This window comes from Polyodon spathula, chromosome 8 (assembly GCF_017654505.1).
Source record: "Polyodon spathula isolate WHYD16114869_AA chromosome 8, ASM1765450v1, whole genome shotgun sequence".
NCBI lineage: Eukaryota > Metazoa > Chordata > Actinopteri > Acipenseriformes > Polyodontidae > Polyodon > Polyodon spathula.
Window position 1 is genome coordinate 16,753,997 of NC_054541.1, and position 16,396 is coordinate 16,770,392.

Sequence of the window (16,396 nt, forward strand, 5' to 3'; positions counted from 1 at the left end):
ATCTACTCCTTTACCTTTAATTATAGAGATGCTCCTTGATTTAGTGGGGTTGAATTGCATTTGTGCCCATTCAATGTTATTGGTTAAGTGCAGGCTACTGTTGTAGTCATGGTTGTCATGTCATCCATGTATGCTCGAATTGGTGGTAGTCGGTGCAAGCTTATCTTTTATGACTGTTTGTAACAGATTGAGTCCCTCCTTCTGACTTTGTTCTGCTCTTCTCCATTGCTTCCTCAGCTGCCTACTTTCTCTAACTAAGCTTTCAATCTCCTTCTGCCGTCTAGACTTTCCACGAATAGTTTGTACTTTTTCCTTCCTTTTTTCAACTCCAAACCTTTCACTTCCATATGCGTAGATGACATCCCCAAATTTATCCAGCTTCTTCTCAACTGTTTGACTTAACCTTTCCAAAGTAAAACAAAGATATGTTTACTGTGTCCCATGCAGTTGTCTCACAAGCTCTTGGCCATTTAACTTCAGGCTTGTGCCCGTTGAGGTTCTTAACTCTCTTACACTGGTTCATCTGACCGGGTTCGCAAGGATCATTAGGTTCATCACTAGTTGTGTCCTCCTCCTGTCTGTGGTTTGCTTCCTGTCGCTGGATTTCATTCAACTGACTTGACTCACTTCATAAGAAGTACTGATCAATGTGAGGCCCTTGTCCCTTCTTCATCCCCATTTATCACAAGGTCTTTCCCTTGTTGCCAGCTGCACTATTCACACCAGTCACTGAACGTATCCAGATCTTCATGATTTCCATTACATGAGAGTAGATGTTAAAACTTCATGCTGATTTGAACTCAGCTCTCGCCAAGATAAGCACCAACTAAGATGCAGTTTAACAGAAAACTATTAATGTGATCCAACTGCATTTCCATCCATTTGCGTTTCTTTCCATCTGATGATGTAAATATCCTGTCTGGTGTTGATGGCTGAAGTGTAATGCTGGCTTAAGGGATCAGCTTATTTTGCCTCCACAGAGCATCCGCACACACAATTGGTTGGGATGCTGGCTCCGGGGATCAACCACAGTGCGGTCTCAGCCGTCTGGATTGAGCTAAGTAGAGTACATCTCTGGGGTCTTCAAGTGGGCACCTTCCATCCTCAGTGTTTTGTCGACTAGCCCACGACACCTCAAGAGGGCTCGACATTGATTCTGGCATCCCAGCATCATGATAAACCCAAAAGAAACCAGCATTGGGAACAAATTATACTCAGGACCTTTGCTTCTCCGCTACCAGCAACAGTGACTTAAAAGATAAACAACATGAATCAGAAACCGGTCTGACTTCCAATATTCAACTACTGAAGATGATTTTAGTGACTTGGAACATTCAAGTGAATCCTCCTTACAACAAGGGGTCGTTTATTAGACTATCGCCACAAGACTGATACTGGTCATCGTGGGAGAGCCCGAAGAAGACCGGGCGAGGAAAGAGGTGGACAAGGCAGCCACTCCCAAAGAATGACTACCAGGAGTTAAACTTGGCAGTAATTAATATTTCAGCCTATGAATTGAATGATGTACAACAGTCTGTTTAAATAAGGGGTTATCGTGTGTTCCTACTAGTGGGGTTAATGCACTCAGATTAAAAGTAAATTGTTACAAATTTTATTTGTAAAATAAAAGACAATTGCATCTTAAACATTATTTTGAATCTAAAACACAAGCTGTCATTGATCATAACCTTTTAGACAAATTTAGGAAAAAAGTTTACTTTTTTTCTAGTAGGGGTACAAAATGCTACATGAATCACTTTTAGTAAACTAGTGGAAAATGATATTGCAACAATGGTAAAAGAAGGTCCAGCTCCTAAACACCACAATATTAGTCAATTAGAAAGAAAAGCCATTAAGGAGTTGAGAGAGAACAATAAAATAATAATTAAATCAACAGACAAGGGAGGCTCTTTTGTTGTTCAAAATACTGAAGATTATGTTTGTGAAGTTCTAAGACAATTAAATAATTCCGATTTTTATGAACATTTAACAGGAGATCCTATACTACAATTTAAACATACTAGGGACGTAATTCTTGAAAAAGCACTGGAAAGCAATTTCATCACTAAAAACCAATCTGAGTTCATGAAGGTAGAGTTTCCAATAACACCAGTATTTTATATATAGCCAAAATTACACAATAACCCTGTATAACCACCAGGAAGACCCACAGTGTCAGGTAAGAGTTCCATTTCGGAACCGCTAAGTCAGTTTATAGATTATTGTATTAAACATATCGTTAAAGATTTTTATCTTATACTCCAGATATAATCAAACTGCTTTCCGATTTCACAGTCCCCCCTGAATCATTTCTGGTTACATTTGATGTGGAAAGCTTGTTCTCTAACATAGCACATGAAGGTGGACTGGAGGCATTGTCATTTTATTTTGAATAAGAACAATGAATAACCTATGGAATTTTTTGTTGGAATTGACTAAATTTATTTTGAAATCTAATTACTTTTTGTTTAAAAACTAATACTACTTGCAATCCAGAGGGATATTTGCTCCTAATTATGCAAATCTATATATGGGATATTGGGAAATACAATACATTAATGACACTGCCTCCAATCCACTACTTCAAAATGTCTTATTTTGGAAAAGGTATGTTGATGACATTATTCTATTGTATTCTATGATTTATTGCTGTTTAGAGATTACATAAATAACACCTACTCTACCTTGAAATTCACTGTAGTCAAACTTTTTAGATCTGTGCATTTCTATAGACACTGATGGTAAATTTAAAACCTCAATCTTTCGTAAGCCAACTGACAAAAATACAATTCTACATGCAGACAGTAATCATCCTAAACATATGATCAAAAATATACCGTATGGCCAATTTTTACATCTTAAAAGAATATGTAGTGATACAACAGATTACATAATTAAAGCAAAAGAAATGGAGAATTGTTTTTTGTCTACAGGCTATAAAAGAAATACAGTTGAAACAGTGTTCAATAGATCAGAAAAAATAGAGTGAGACACACTTTTAAAAACACTAAAAACTAAAGAATCTACTGAGAATAGTCACTTTTGTAACTGAACATAACCATATGGCTAATGATGTTAAGAAGATTATTTTGAAACACTGGAAAATATTAGAATGTGATCCACAGTTAAAATCATTGGCTTCCTCCGGTCCCAGATTTTATTTTAAAAGTGGCAGAAACATAAAAGATACAGTGGTCTCCTCGATGTATAAGCTATCAGTGCCCAGTGGAAATTGGCTAACAAACGAATTGAAAGGTAACTATCCTTGTGGTAGATGTATGCATTGTTCCTACATACAATGCAAAATATTTTAATCATCCACATTCAGGTGAGAAATATGTAATTCAGGATTTTATTAATTGTAATTCAACTCATGTGATACATGTGCTTAAATGCCCTTCTGGATTAGCATATATAGGACAAACAAAAATAAATGTATAATTACTTATAGCGGAACATGAAGCAGCTATTCGCAGTAATAATTTGAACTATGCTATAGCCAGACACTATAAAAAACTGAACCACGGATCAGCTTCTAGCTTAAAATTCAGAGCTATTGAAAAGGGTTCAATTTCTACAAGAGGAGGCAATATAGTTAAACACCTACTACAAAGGGAATCATTTTGGATTTTTACTTTGAAACCAATGGAGCCTTAAGGGCTGAATCAAACACTGGACATTAGCCCTTACCAGTAATTATGGTCTTCAAATTGATTAATAATATGGAATATCAAATAAGTGCAATAATTGTGAATTAAAATGTGATATTCTAGTGTTTAAAATGATGATGATGATGATGATGATGATGATGATGATGATGATGATGTGTGTATATAACTATCAAGCAAAATATATAATATAAAATTCTATATATACACAAAGAGCCAGCTGCCCAACGTTTCTATATGTTGTACATATCCTTCTCAAGGGAGCCTTTGTTTGAATGAAAACATTGGAGGTATTTATAGGTGTTTGATATATATATATATATATATATATATATATATATATATATATATATATATATATATATATATATATATATATATATATATTACTTAATTGATTAATACTTTGAACAGCTTTTTTATATGTGCAGCTGCAGGTAGTTCTTACAGAAACCTGGTGAAGGGACGGACCTGCAGAAACATGCTGCTTGTTTGTTTGTTTGCTCTTTTTAAGAATTTTCTATAAAACAAATGAACTGAATTTTAGCTGAATAATGGAATGAAAAACATATTTTATGTAGAAATATTTATTTTTAGAAAATAAATCGAGAGTAGTGTCCATTATTGCTTATAAAGACTCTGAGAATAAACGTGTACTATGTCACTGCAATCACTCAGGTGAAACAATGACTTGTAATCTGCCCAAACATCAATACTTTTCAACAAAACTTTCAGGAAGTATTGCAAGGTCCCTCGGGTCATAGAATAACACATTTTTATACATGTATCTCTAAGCAGAATGAATAATAATAAAAAATACTGAACATTTGAAAGAAACCTCCCCAAAAAAACAAAATATCATATTGGAATAAAAAATGTAAAGTTCGTATGATTTATGAAGTACTTTTATAATGTTCTGGGGGAAAAAAAGGACACCAATTCCAAGATACTACTGTAGTGTACTGTAAAAAAAGATTTTTAGTGAATTTTTATAGCTAGTGAGTCAACTACAGCCCCCCCCCCCCCCCCCCCACAAAAAAAAATAAATAAATAACTGGTCCTGGGGGAGCACACCACTGAAAAACATATTGGTACTTTTGTTTAATACTTATAAAAGCTTGTCAGTAGATTTCATGTGTTCTTCTCACAACCCGACAAAGGAGCTGATGTTCTTAAACCAGTCATGGTCTACCCAGATGAGGTACAGGCTGATCAACTCGACCCCAAAGTGAAGCAGACAAATACCTTGTCTAGTGCTGTCATGAGTGTAACTTTATATATCTTCACAAATAACAAAATAATATTGAACATGTGTTAAAACTGTTTAAACAAGGAGACTGAGATACTCACCCTACCACCACGATAATAAAATCTAGTAAATTCCATCCGTTGCGGAGGTAACCATTGGGGTGAAACAGAAGTCCATAGGCTATTACTTTTAAAAATGCTTCCACTGTGAAAATGATGAGGAAGAGATATTCCACCCGTTCCTAAAAGAGAGAGAGACAGAAAGAAATTATCAGATTTTTTTTCATCCCCAAACACTTCCTAAGCAGCAGTGGGATACTCCTGAGGGCACTCAGGCGAGAAGCTGCAGAAGAACTGAAGGATGACTATATACACAATCTCATGGGTCTACTCAAGCAGTGAACCCAAGCAAGGCAGGAGCTAATGTTTCAAGTGGATGCGCATTATTGTTCGTTTTTCATGGTTCTTTAACCCAGTGTATCTGCAGTAATAGGGGTTAACAGCGACTCAATCATTTATGATGCTTCTTGTTCCCAGTAACAGGTATAGCTTTCAACAGCTCAAAAATAAAATGCATTTGTGCGGAGATCTCTCCAACAATGTAATACAATATATATATATATATATATATATATATATAGAGGTGCCCAAATACCATTGTTATTTTTTTTATTCATATCTTTTTACCCCGGTTTTCTCCCCAATTTAGCATGCCCAATTTTTATCTGTATCCTTGGCTCACTGTTCGCAACCCCCCTGCTGACATGGGGAGCAGAGGCTGGAGCATGCGTTCTCTGAAACGTGCTCCTGCCAATCTGTCATTTTTCGCACTGCGGATCCACAGCGGGGCCACCAGACCTATAGTGCCGGAAGACAACACAGACCTGGAGGCTCCACTGCAGAACCACAGACGCCCTATCGGCCACAGGGGTCGTTGACACGTGGTGAGCAGTGGATTCCCCTGCCGACCTAAGCCCTCCCTACCCGGGCAGCGCTCAGCCAATTGTGCACCGCCCCCTAGGAACTCCCAGTCATGGTCAACTGTGATATAGCCTGGACTCGAACCTGTTATCCTCAGGCTATAGGGCACATCCACGAGGAGCGCCTTTGCTGTATGTGCCACTCGGGAGCCCCTTATACCATCAATTTAATGATCATCAGTAAAGCAACACGTCACAATGCTTTTTAATGTTCTAACTTAGAGTTTCAACTTGAAGTCATCATCTGAATAAAAAAACTGGTGGTTCTTTTTTTTTGATAATACAACATTAGACAAGCTGGAAGCCTTTAGATAGCAGTGCATAAACAGGTGTATAGTTACATTGTAATACATGGTTAATTACCAATAGTTCCTGCACTTAGACCTAACTACATTGTGTTACCAAATGTAATTACATAGTCACACCATGCCTCAGGCAATTTATACATTATTACAACTGTTATTCCTCAAGTAGTTTTCATGTAAGAGCATGACACACGGGTGGTTATCATGTAATGGAAAGTGCTACCTACAAGCCACATCACCTAGTTTTCATTGAAAATCCAGAAATAGCAAACAGTTACATCAGTCAGCCAGATCCACATTCTACATTCACAATTCAAATTCTAAAAGTCACAATCAGTCACAAACTCTGCAAGGGTCCTTAGGTCAAGAAGGCATTTGCTTCCTCCTGAAACCGACAAACTCATTATAATGGTAAAGACAGAAAAGTTCCATTTGGGGCTCTGTAAAATATTACAGAGTTAAGAATGTGAGAAACAAAATCTCTAACAGCAAAGGTGGTTGGCTATTTAATTTGTATATAACACTGGGCATTTCAGCCAAACAAAGTACATTCATTTATTATTCAGCAACAGCACAAATCAAACCCAAATCATGGAGATACACCCTGAACTAAGCATTTTACTACACCCCCGGATGAAACACGATTCGCAGTATAATTAGATGCACTTTATGTGGTTAAGTTCAAGCACAGAACATCTTGTCTTTCCTAACTGGGTGTAAACACACCCTTGGTAACTAGGTACTGCTAGCACTCAGGGCACAGATGGTGAGAACACCTCAAAGCTGCATGGTGTATGGAAACACTTAATGCTCAGTCCCCCTGAATGAGATTGCAAGTTCAACAATTTAACTAGCAAAATGTGATCTGAAATGCAGCCTACCTCTAGTCTCTTCTCTAAGTTTTGCAAGTGTGGCTTGTGAAACACTTCATTCTTCTCGTGTGTGGAGCCAGTGTGCCGGCGCTCCACACAGCTTTATATCAACACTGCCTCTAGCCAACATGTACTCACCCACAGATATATTTACTGTTGCCTGCTTTGCTTTGGAGTTTAGTTTTTTTAAGGATTAACCATGCAGACTAAACAAGGAGATCTTTCTATGCCAGAATAAATGTTTATTTAAAAAAATAAATACAAATGAAGGCAAGCCAAGTGTGATTCTAATGCAGTTGCAAGTGATTCCGATGCTGCTAGAATTATGATGTAATTAGTCCCATCAAGAACACTGAGGAAATATCTGAATTAGATGGGTTAAGTGCTGAGTACAGCATGTTGGTTCTGGAAATAGCCTGTACATTGTGATTGATAGTATTATACAATTAAAATGACTGTCTTCCTTTCTGAAAATGTTTAATTTACACTGCCTTCAAAGGATATAAGGCTGTTTCAGGAGCTATATTAATCTGAAAACATCTGCTTCTAAATTCACCTATATTACCTGTAAGCCTGTGGATTCTCATAACACCCTCTATACTGCCCAAATGAAGGAATAAATAGAGAGGCTACACAAACATGAACTAAAGAGTTGAATTCCTTCAGCTAGGCAGGTCTCCACTAATTGATAGATTAATTGAAACAGGCCATTAGTGTGTATTTTAAGGACACTCAAATACAGAGCCAAATAGGACTGGGACAATGCATCGACACATCGAATCGTTTGAATAACTATTGATGGATAAAATAACCATCTATGGTTTGAAAAAAACAAAACAAAAACAAAAATGCATTAATAGAATTGTTTTTTATTAGGACCGACAAAATGTAAATCTACACTCTTATTCCTTGCCTTTCCTTTGGATCCTTTAAATACTAAAACTACTACTACTACTACTACTACTACTACTAATAATAATAATAATAATAAATAATAATAATAATAATAATAATAATAATAATAATAATAATAATAATAAAACCTCCCAGCCCACTACGCTGCACGTAAGTTTTCAGAGTAAGCGTAACAAAAACAAACGAAAAAAACACCAGAGAAGAGAATAGAGGTAGGCTGCATTTCAGGATCAGATTTTGCTAGTTAAATTGCCAATTTAATTTAATTTAAAATAATGCCATCAGATGTTTGGAAGTTTTTTTTTTTTTTTTACAAAAGAAGAAAATGGAAAGGTAAAACTGTTTGTGGAGTTTTAATGAGCTTCTGTAGCAATACCACCAACCTGCGGGATCATTTAGCAAGACAGCACCCAACAAAACACGACAGCGGGAACACAAGTAAAAAAAAACAAAAGGAAGCAACCCCTTCAGTGACAGCTTATTTTGGAAAGAAAGTTGATCCAAAAAGTGTCAGAGCAAAAGAAATAACAGGCCTGGCAGTGGATGTTGTCACACAAGATATCAGACCTGTATAGTAGAGGGAGCTGCGTTTAAAAATCTGATTGCGAATCTTGCTCTGGGCTATGAAATGCCCAGTCAAAAGACAATCTCCAAATTCATTACTCTGGACCATGAACGTGCAAAGGAAAAGCTTTGACAGGATTTAATGTATGGCCGATGTATGGACAAGAATGGCACAAGAAGTGTTTTTGTTGTTGCCAATTATTTTTTGTTATTTTCTCCCAATTTGAAATGGCCAATTATTATTTAGGCTCAGCTCATCACTACCACCGCTGTGCTGACTCGGGAGCAGCGAAGACAAACACACGCTGTCCTCTGAAACGAGTGCCATCAGCCGACCGCTTCTTTACACACTGCGGATTCACCATGCAGCCACCCAGGAGCTACAGCGTTGAAGGATAACGCAGCTCCCAGGCAGCTAACAGGCAAGCCCGCAGGTGCCCGGCCAGACTACAGGGGTCTCTGGTGAGTGGTGAGCCGAGGAGATCCTGGCTGACCTTAACTCCGTTCTTCTTTGAAACTGGAGAATGTGGACGCCATAATATGTCTGAATAAAAACAGAAAATAAGCTCTGGAGAGCGCACAGACTTTGTTACATTGCACTTGTAAATAGTTATTCTTGAGTTCCCCGTTGGAGTTTTTTTTTCCTTCTCTAATCCAGTTGCTGTCAAGACATGTTTTATTAAATTGTTGTGGGAAACCTCGTCGACAGTGTGACTACATAAATAATTAGAAATGTGAATTATGAAATAATTCAGTATGAAATAATTCAGTATGAAATAAAACAAACAGTAACTGTAAGTGCCTATGTATATTGCAGCTAAGGCATGCGCAGTTACAGTAAAAATGGGGAGCCAACTCCAGGACCGATCCAAATCCGCAGTATAGCAAGGGACGATATAACGAGGGGTAGATGTATATGTAGTTATTACTGACATGTTTCTTTTGCTTTCTGAAAAAACCATGCATCGGGTCTTTATGAAAACGACGCATCTATAGTAAAAAAACACTATCGCCCCAGCTCTAGAGAACAAAAGAAATAGAACAAGAAAGCAGATTGTAATTCCTCACCAGCAGATTGTAATTCCTCACCTAAAGCACTGACAGTGCACCTTATTACAGGGAAGAAACTGTGTATCAGGCACTATTTATTTTTATAATCAAAATTTTCTATTGACTCAGGGATGTGAAAAGTTTGTGGTACAGCACAAAAGAGACGAGGGATTGTACTCTCTTTTGTGAGAAGCTTGCTGAACGTTGAGTTACAGGTGCTCCTATAGGCTCATCAAGTCTTTAAGCAGTGAAGTTGACTCAGAGATAATCACTTCTTCAGTCCGACAAAACAAAGAGTCAACGAAATTTTCTGCAAGCTAAGACATGCTAAAAGAGTGGGATATCTTGATTATCCTATGCATAGGTATTGCATTCATTTATCAGTCGGTTGTAAGTTTACTGCTTTCTTTTTGTATTGTTCCCTCAGAGGTCCCAACATCTAAGACTAAACAGCATCAGAGCTGACATGTGCCACAGCCTTACACTTCTTCAAATCCCTATGGGAGCAGCATGCTGTAGCACTGCGTCAGTAAGTAAATCATGGGTTATAGACTGGTAGCACCTGGTTTGTGATTGCTAGAATAAATGAATACTTTGCCATGGCATGTATTAAATACAGTATAGTGGCCAATAAAAGGCTACATTCTGGTGATGATATTTGTTACTGAGGCACGCAGCATTATGTATGGAATCAGGTGAACTAGCATATGTATGTCAAGCCAGGGACAGAAATGAAACTCCTTTCGCATAACAGTCACCCATTTCAGGTTTTAAGATGTGTTTGATTAGCCCCACTGTATTCGATAACAAGCTCAAGTGAGTCTTATTAAACTCACAGTACAATCAGGAATAGATCACACAATGGAAGTCTTACGTCCATTCCTGCAAGCTGTGATCCAGACTTGAAGGTATCACATTGGCTATATCACACACTGTAACCACATGTCCTAAACAGACTTTCTGTATCACACTAACTAAGCCTTCCTTAATACATTGTTTCCAACATCAGAACAGGGAGCACCTCTCAAGTATCAAATAAAATGAATTCAGAGGCCACCAGCCATGATGTTGCATTACCACAGATCTACCAGCACACACAGCTCCCACACTCCACTACCATAATAGCCCAGCTGACTCACAATGTGGTCTGTTTGATTTGCTGTACGAGTGCTGACCGCCACATGTGTCTGATTACTGGGGCTACTTTGCAAACAGATGTTTGGAACTAATTGTTTGGCTTGGACCACATCCAAATCCATAGTGCAGGCTGGGGGAATGGGAGTCCTGCAAGAGCAGCACTGGTGAAGGCAGGATTACACAGTGGGCCACTTCCTACAGATCTACACACACGCACACACATCTCTTATTGCACAGGAGGAATTATAACTCAATAACTCACATATGGAGGTTTACTGGCAGAACAAAATATTATAAACGATTACACTAGGAGTGATTTATTGCACTACAGCAGACACTGCAATGCTGTAAAAGTAAATATTGATGTTCACTGTAGCCTAACAGCATTTAAGTAATGTGCTTCAGTACACTTTAGTCATTGAGGTAGTAAAACTTTAAAGTACTGTAGCATAAATACAGGGGCATATAGAGAGTTGTATTAAAGGAATCTAAGGTTTTAATGAGTACAAAGAGAGCATCTATAAATAGGAGGCATCTATAAATGCTACATGGCACATTTTAGTTTTTAAACAAGAGGTTTTAAAAGCAGATAAAATTGACGCTTTTTGAGCAGTCTAAATTCCAGAATCCATTTTAATACAGATAGACTTCAACAACACAGGGACATAAGAATGATTTGTTAATGGTGCATTACATACATACAAATTGCACGTATATACATCTCTCAGAGGCATAGTAAGCAGTATAGGCAGATATTTTGCTTGCATTTTTCATGGAAATGGGGCAGAATTTTCCAGACAGGGGATCAGTAGATTCAGCAACATGTACTATACTGCTTATTTATTCTTATTTAACCACTGGTTATTTTATTTATATATATAGACACACACACACGCACACACACACACGCACACGCACACGCACACGCACGCACGCACGCACGCACGCACGCACGCACGCACGCACACATGCACACACACACACACACACACACACACACACACACACACACACACACACATACAGTACGCTCTTGCTATAACAAACCTGCTGGCGTCTAGGCATTTTGTTCGTTATATCGAGGGGTTCGTTATAATGAAAGGACAATCAAAATGAATGAATTACTGTTGGAGTAAGTTAATGAGATGAGATTGTAAACTAGAGTTACACATACCTATTCGTCTAATGTATTCAGTATTCTGCCTTTGCTTTATTCTAGTCAATAAAGAATTAAACTGTAGTAAAAAAAGCAAAAATCCCAAATTGAAGCTTAACTTTTATTCAAAATCAGTCTGACATGAATCGTTTCAAAGTGCACCAAATCTTAATCCAACATGCAAGAATCCCAAACTGAGCTTTCATTCAAAATCAACCCCGAGTGAAAAGTTTTACATGAAAATACAATCAGATACTCAAGTTTCTCATTGTTTCTTTAATCAATTAAGCATGGTCTGAACAAGCCAAAAAACAAAGTGCTTTTTGACAACATATATTCATGACAGAGATATGCCTGCATTACTCTATTTCAAACGATCAATATATTTTCCAGCTTTATTGCAACATAAAATGATTGTTGTTTCGGAGGCATAGTTACACAGCGCATGCTTTTTATTAAGACAAAAGAGTCTTAATAAAAAGAGACTTCACTGTGAAGGTGGCATCCCGTGCGTACAGACTGGGATGTTCACAGTGCATGTCTATATATATATATATATATATATATATATATATATATATATATAAAAGAATGGGAGATGAATTGGGCTGCACTATAGACGCTGAGACCCAAATTTATAAAGGGGAAAAACCGACCGTAAAAAGCCACTTAATACGTGTTTTCAGCACGGCCGCACTCATTGTCAAAATAACAACCTATTTTATAAGACTAATTAGGTAAAGCAGGTGATTTCGCAATCAACCAATTTAAATACCCCTCACTGCAATTAGCAGTGGAGAATTACACACCTCTCACAATAAATAACGGGTTTGGGTCAACCCTGCGTGTGTAGGCTACACAATCCAAACAAAAATGAATGGCAAACAAAGACCTCAGCCTGGTGCTAGCCATGGTGATGAGGATGCTCAGAAGCAAAAACTGAAATTTACCAATATGGAATTGGAAATTTTGGTACAAGCAGTACTTGTAACACATGAAGATGTGTTACATGCTCCAAATACATCATCAGGACAAATGAGTACATGAAATATGCATGGAATATGCGGTGGCTTCTTAATAAACAAATGTACCACTTCAGAGTTTGGAGTAGGTTGCTTATACATTACGATGCATCATCCAGTAACTGTGCTTCGCATATTAGTTCAACTCCTTATTTCGTGCAGCAATATGTTCAGCAACAATACAGCTGCATACAAACAGTCTTCAGTTTAACTACGACTTATACCTTCTTATGTAGCTACAACTCTCCTATTTCTTATATTTGTCTGTACTTCTTACTCTATGTATGATTTTAAAGCATATCTGTATGGTATATATGGTTGAAAAACTGTACTTGCTCTAGCTCCAAACTAACTACGCCATCTGTCCCTCTGTCTTTTTTTTGCAGTTTTCTTTCCAACTCAAATTTAACAATACTATCTGAACCAGTATTGTTAAATACCAGAATGCCACATTACAAAAAATACATTCTGTAGGCATTAATAAAATAACATTAGAGGATGAGCCCTCATTGTATATGAAACTTTTTCTTTCGTGTGTATCGTTCCATCTTTTCTTAATCTCCTCCACCGTTCTTTTAATAATGCCTACAAGTAAAGGCTCTCGTTAGAACCTTGCTTTGCCACTTTTGGAAGACATTTTTAGGTGTTTCTCAGAACCTTTTTTTCATGGATTCTATATTCTTTGTTTGGAGACTTTCTGTTTTGTCATGTAAGCTATGAAACATGTATTGAAAATTGGAGTTTGCAAAACAATGCGGTACCGGTATTATAAACCGTAATTTACAAACTGACTTTATCAGAAGGGTTAAAAAATGGGCTCTTTGCAAAATTTTATTGAATGTTTCTTTGTCCTTCTTTCTGCTGACAAGTCTCCCACATCACCATGCCTTGTATATAGCCCACTGCATGACTGCTGCAAATTAACACCTGCTTTTCAGAGTTCTTAAAATAATCACGCAAATACAAGGCCCGCAATTACCGGCAGCTTTAATAAATTAGAGGGAATATTTAATAGACCTCATTTGCAAAATCCCCTCAAGATTTTTGTGGTCTCATTCAGAAACACACCAGAATTACATATGCATATTACATATGCATATACAGAATTACATATGCATATACAGAATTACATATGCATATACAGAATTACATATGCATCAAGGGCTAAAGTGCACAGAGACATTGCCCCCACAAATCCATCTTAATTGCGTGTGTTTTATAAATCCCATCAAAGATTTCAGAACCTTCAGCGTCCGTTTTACGGTCGTAAAATATGCGCAATCCTTTATACATCTGTATTGTTCACTTTATCCAATCCATATAGCTATATCCTGCAGTTTCTATTAGCTGCATACTGAATTATCTAGTGTAACAGGTTACGCAGGAGCGAGGAGCATGCATGGACAGAAACTCAAACAGCTCTTAGGTTACTATTCACAGCCAGGAATACCATTTTAAAAGTCTCCTGCTTAACTGTTTGCTGTACAACTGCTTGTTTTCTTTAAAAAGCCACCTTTACATTCCAATGTTCCATGCTTACTCTACGGAAAGATACTCTGACAGGATCCCTTAGGGCTTATTGTAATACTCTGCTGACAGACACAATAAGTTAATGCTGTATAGTTTAACTGTTTCCTCTTCATACCCCTCTAAACATTTCTGTTCCAGCTGCTGTATTTCTTTTGACGGTAACTTATTAGTGGGAAATGGTGCTTAGAGAAAAACAGTTCTTAACTGCTATGTAAAAGAAAAAAGAGGTCTAGTAGGTCTATTTAGGAAAGCTAAATCAACACAAACTACCAGTCTTGGGCATGCCCTATATACAATCATTTTTTTCTGACTTTTTTCTATATAGGGCACAAAAACTACTTTATTAATTAGTCAGGCTGTCTTTATCCACAGTAATTTAGAGCTGAAAGAGTTAACATAACTAGAACCAAAGAACCATGCTACATATGTCAATATGTATGTAACATTGTAGCATTATTTATATGGGGCAGTCAGTCACAGCTTGGTTGACTGTGTTTGAAGAACTCATTTAGACAGCATACATCTATTTCTGTACTCTGCCCTAGTAGGACAAATGACAATCTTAAACGAAAAGAACAAGAATTAAATTGCACAGTTTATCCCTACTAAATCAACAAGTCACCAAAAAAAAAAACTCCCCTACCAAATCTAATTCACTTATTTTGTCTCTTCTACCTTCCTTTTCCCCATTTAGTCTCTTACAAAAGTTTACTACAGTAAAACCATAGCAAAGAGTAATAAAGCATACTGAAAGCATGGTAATGCATAGGAAAGCAATGCAAAGAACAGTGACGTATGGTAAAGCATATGAATTAACATGGTAAACCAGGGTAAGTTATGGTTAATACATGGTATTACCATGGAAAAAGCATTTTAAAAGTGCAAAAATACCATGCAAAAATACCATGGTAAACTTGTGTAATTTCTTTTTATAACTTTTGGAACTCCCTCACCCTTTTATTTGACTTATTTCCCAACAGACGAAGAAGAGGAAGTGGGAGTCTGACAGTCCCTGGTTTGTGTTGCTGACGGGAGTAAAGGCCCTGTGAATCCACATTGGGTTTGTCTTGCCTGGGAGCCTGAAGAGGGATTCAGTTTTCACTGCTCTACCCGTTCTTTATTTATACATTAATGAATCAGCACACGCCATGACAGACCCTTGAGATGAAACATCGCCTTTCAAGAGCATCCTGGAGCCATTGTTGAAATGACTGACTCCAATCACGCATTTTGACACAACTCACTTCAAAGTACAACACAAATCCAGATAAAATGTTCAAATAATTGTTATTTCCCAGCAGAGTAGTCTTCATTTTTCTTATTATTTTTTGGCCTCTCAGCAGAACTTCAGGAATAATTGCTTTGAATATTAATAATAAGCAACATAATGCAATCAGACACCAGATTTACATTATATTTACAGTATTTATCCACAAAAAAAACAATCCTACAGTCTACAGAACAAAAACATAGATGTAACATTGCATTTTTGGTCACTCATGGTCAAAGTGTTCATACATTTCAGTGCAAATCTGAAGATTGTATTTCAAATAGTATTGAATAGTACAGTGAAAACCAATTGAACTTGTCTAAGAAAAAAGATCGAACATAGTTTTCTTAAACATGTAAAAACACGAAAGCATTTAATTCTTCAGTCTCCTGGACTGTCAGGGTACTAACGCTTGCACTGTGGACAGACAGACAGACACAGGATATCTGTCAGGACCTCAGAGGCCCTTTACAGCAAAAAATCAATCCCTGAGATTCTAACTGAATACTTGGGCCTCCTGTTCTTTCAATCCCTCAGTCTTAAAGGCATTAATTGATCAATGTTTAAACTGGAGCACAGACATACTATAAGCCCCAGCACCCTGACAACTGGTTTTTTGATTATGGTGGTATCGACAGTGTGAAAACCGTCACAATATTGACTGCAAGATATTTTTACA

General features: G+C 37.3%; 1 protein-coding gene across 1 annotated transcript in view; it reads right to left on the bottom strand.

Moving 5' to 3' along the window:
• LOC121319532 (voltage-dependent L-type calcium channel subunit alpha-1C-like) overlaps positions 1-16,396 on the bottom strand; it is a 326,930-nt gene that overhangs the window by 128,711 nt on the left and 181,823 nt on the right. Inside the window, exon 4 of the mRNA XM_041257053.1 lies at positions 5,019-5,158. Coding sequence (XP_041112987.1) covers positions 5,019-5,158 — 140 coding nt within the window. The remainder of the gene's footprint in view (positions 1-5,018; positions 5,159-16,396) is intronic.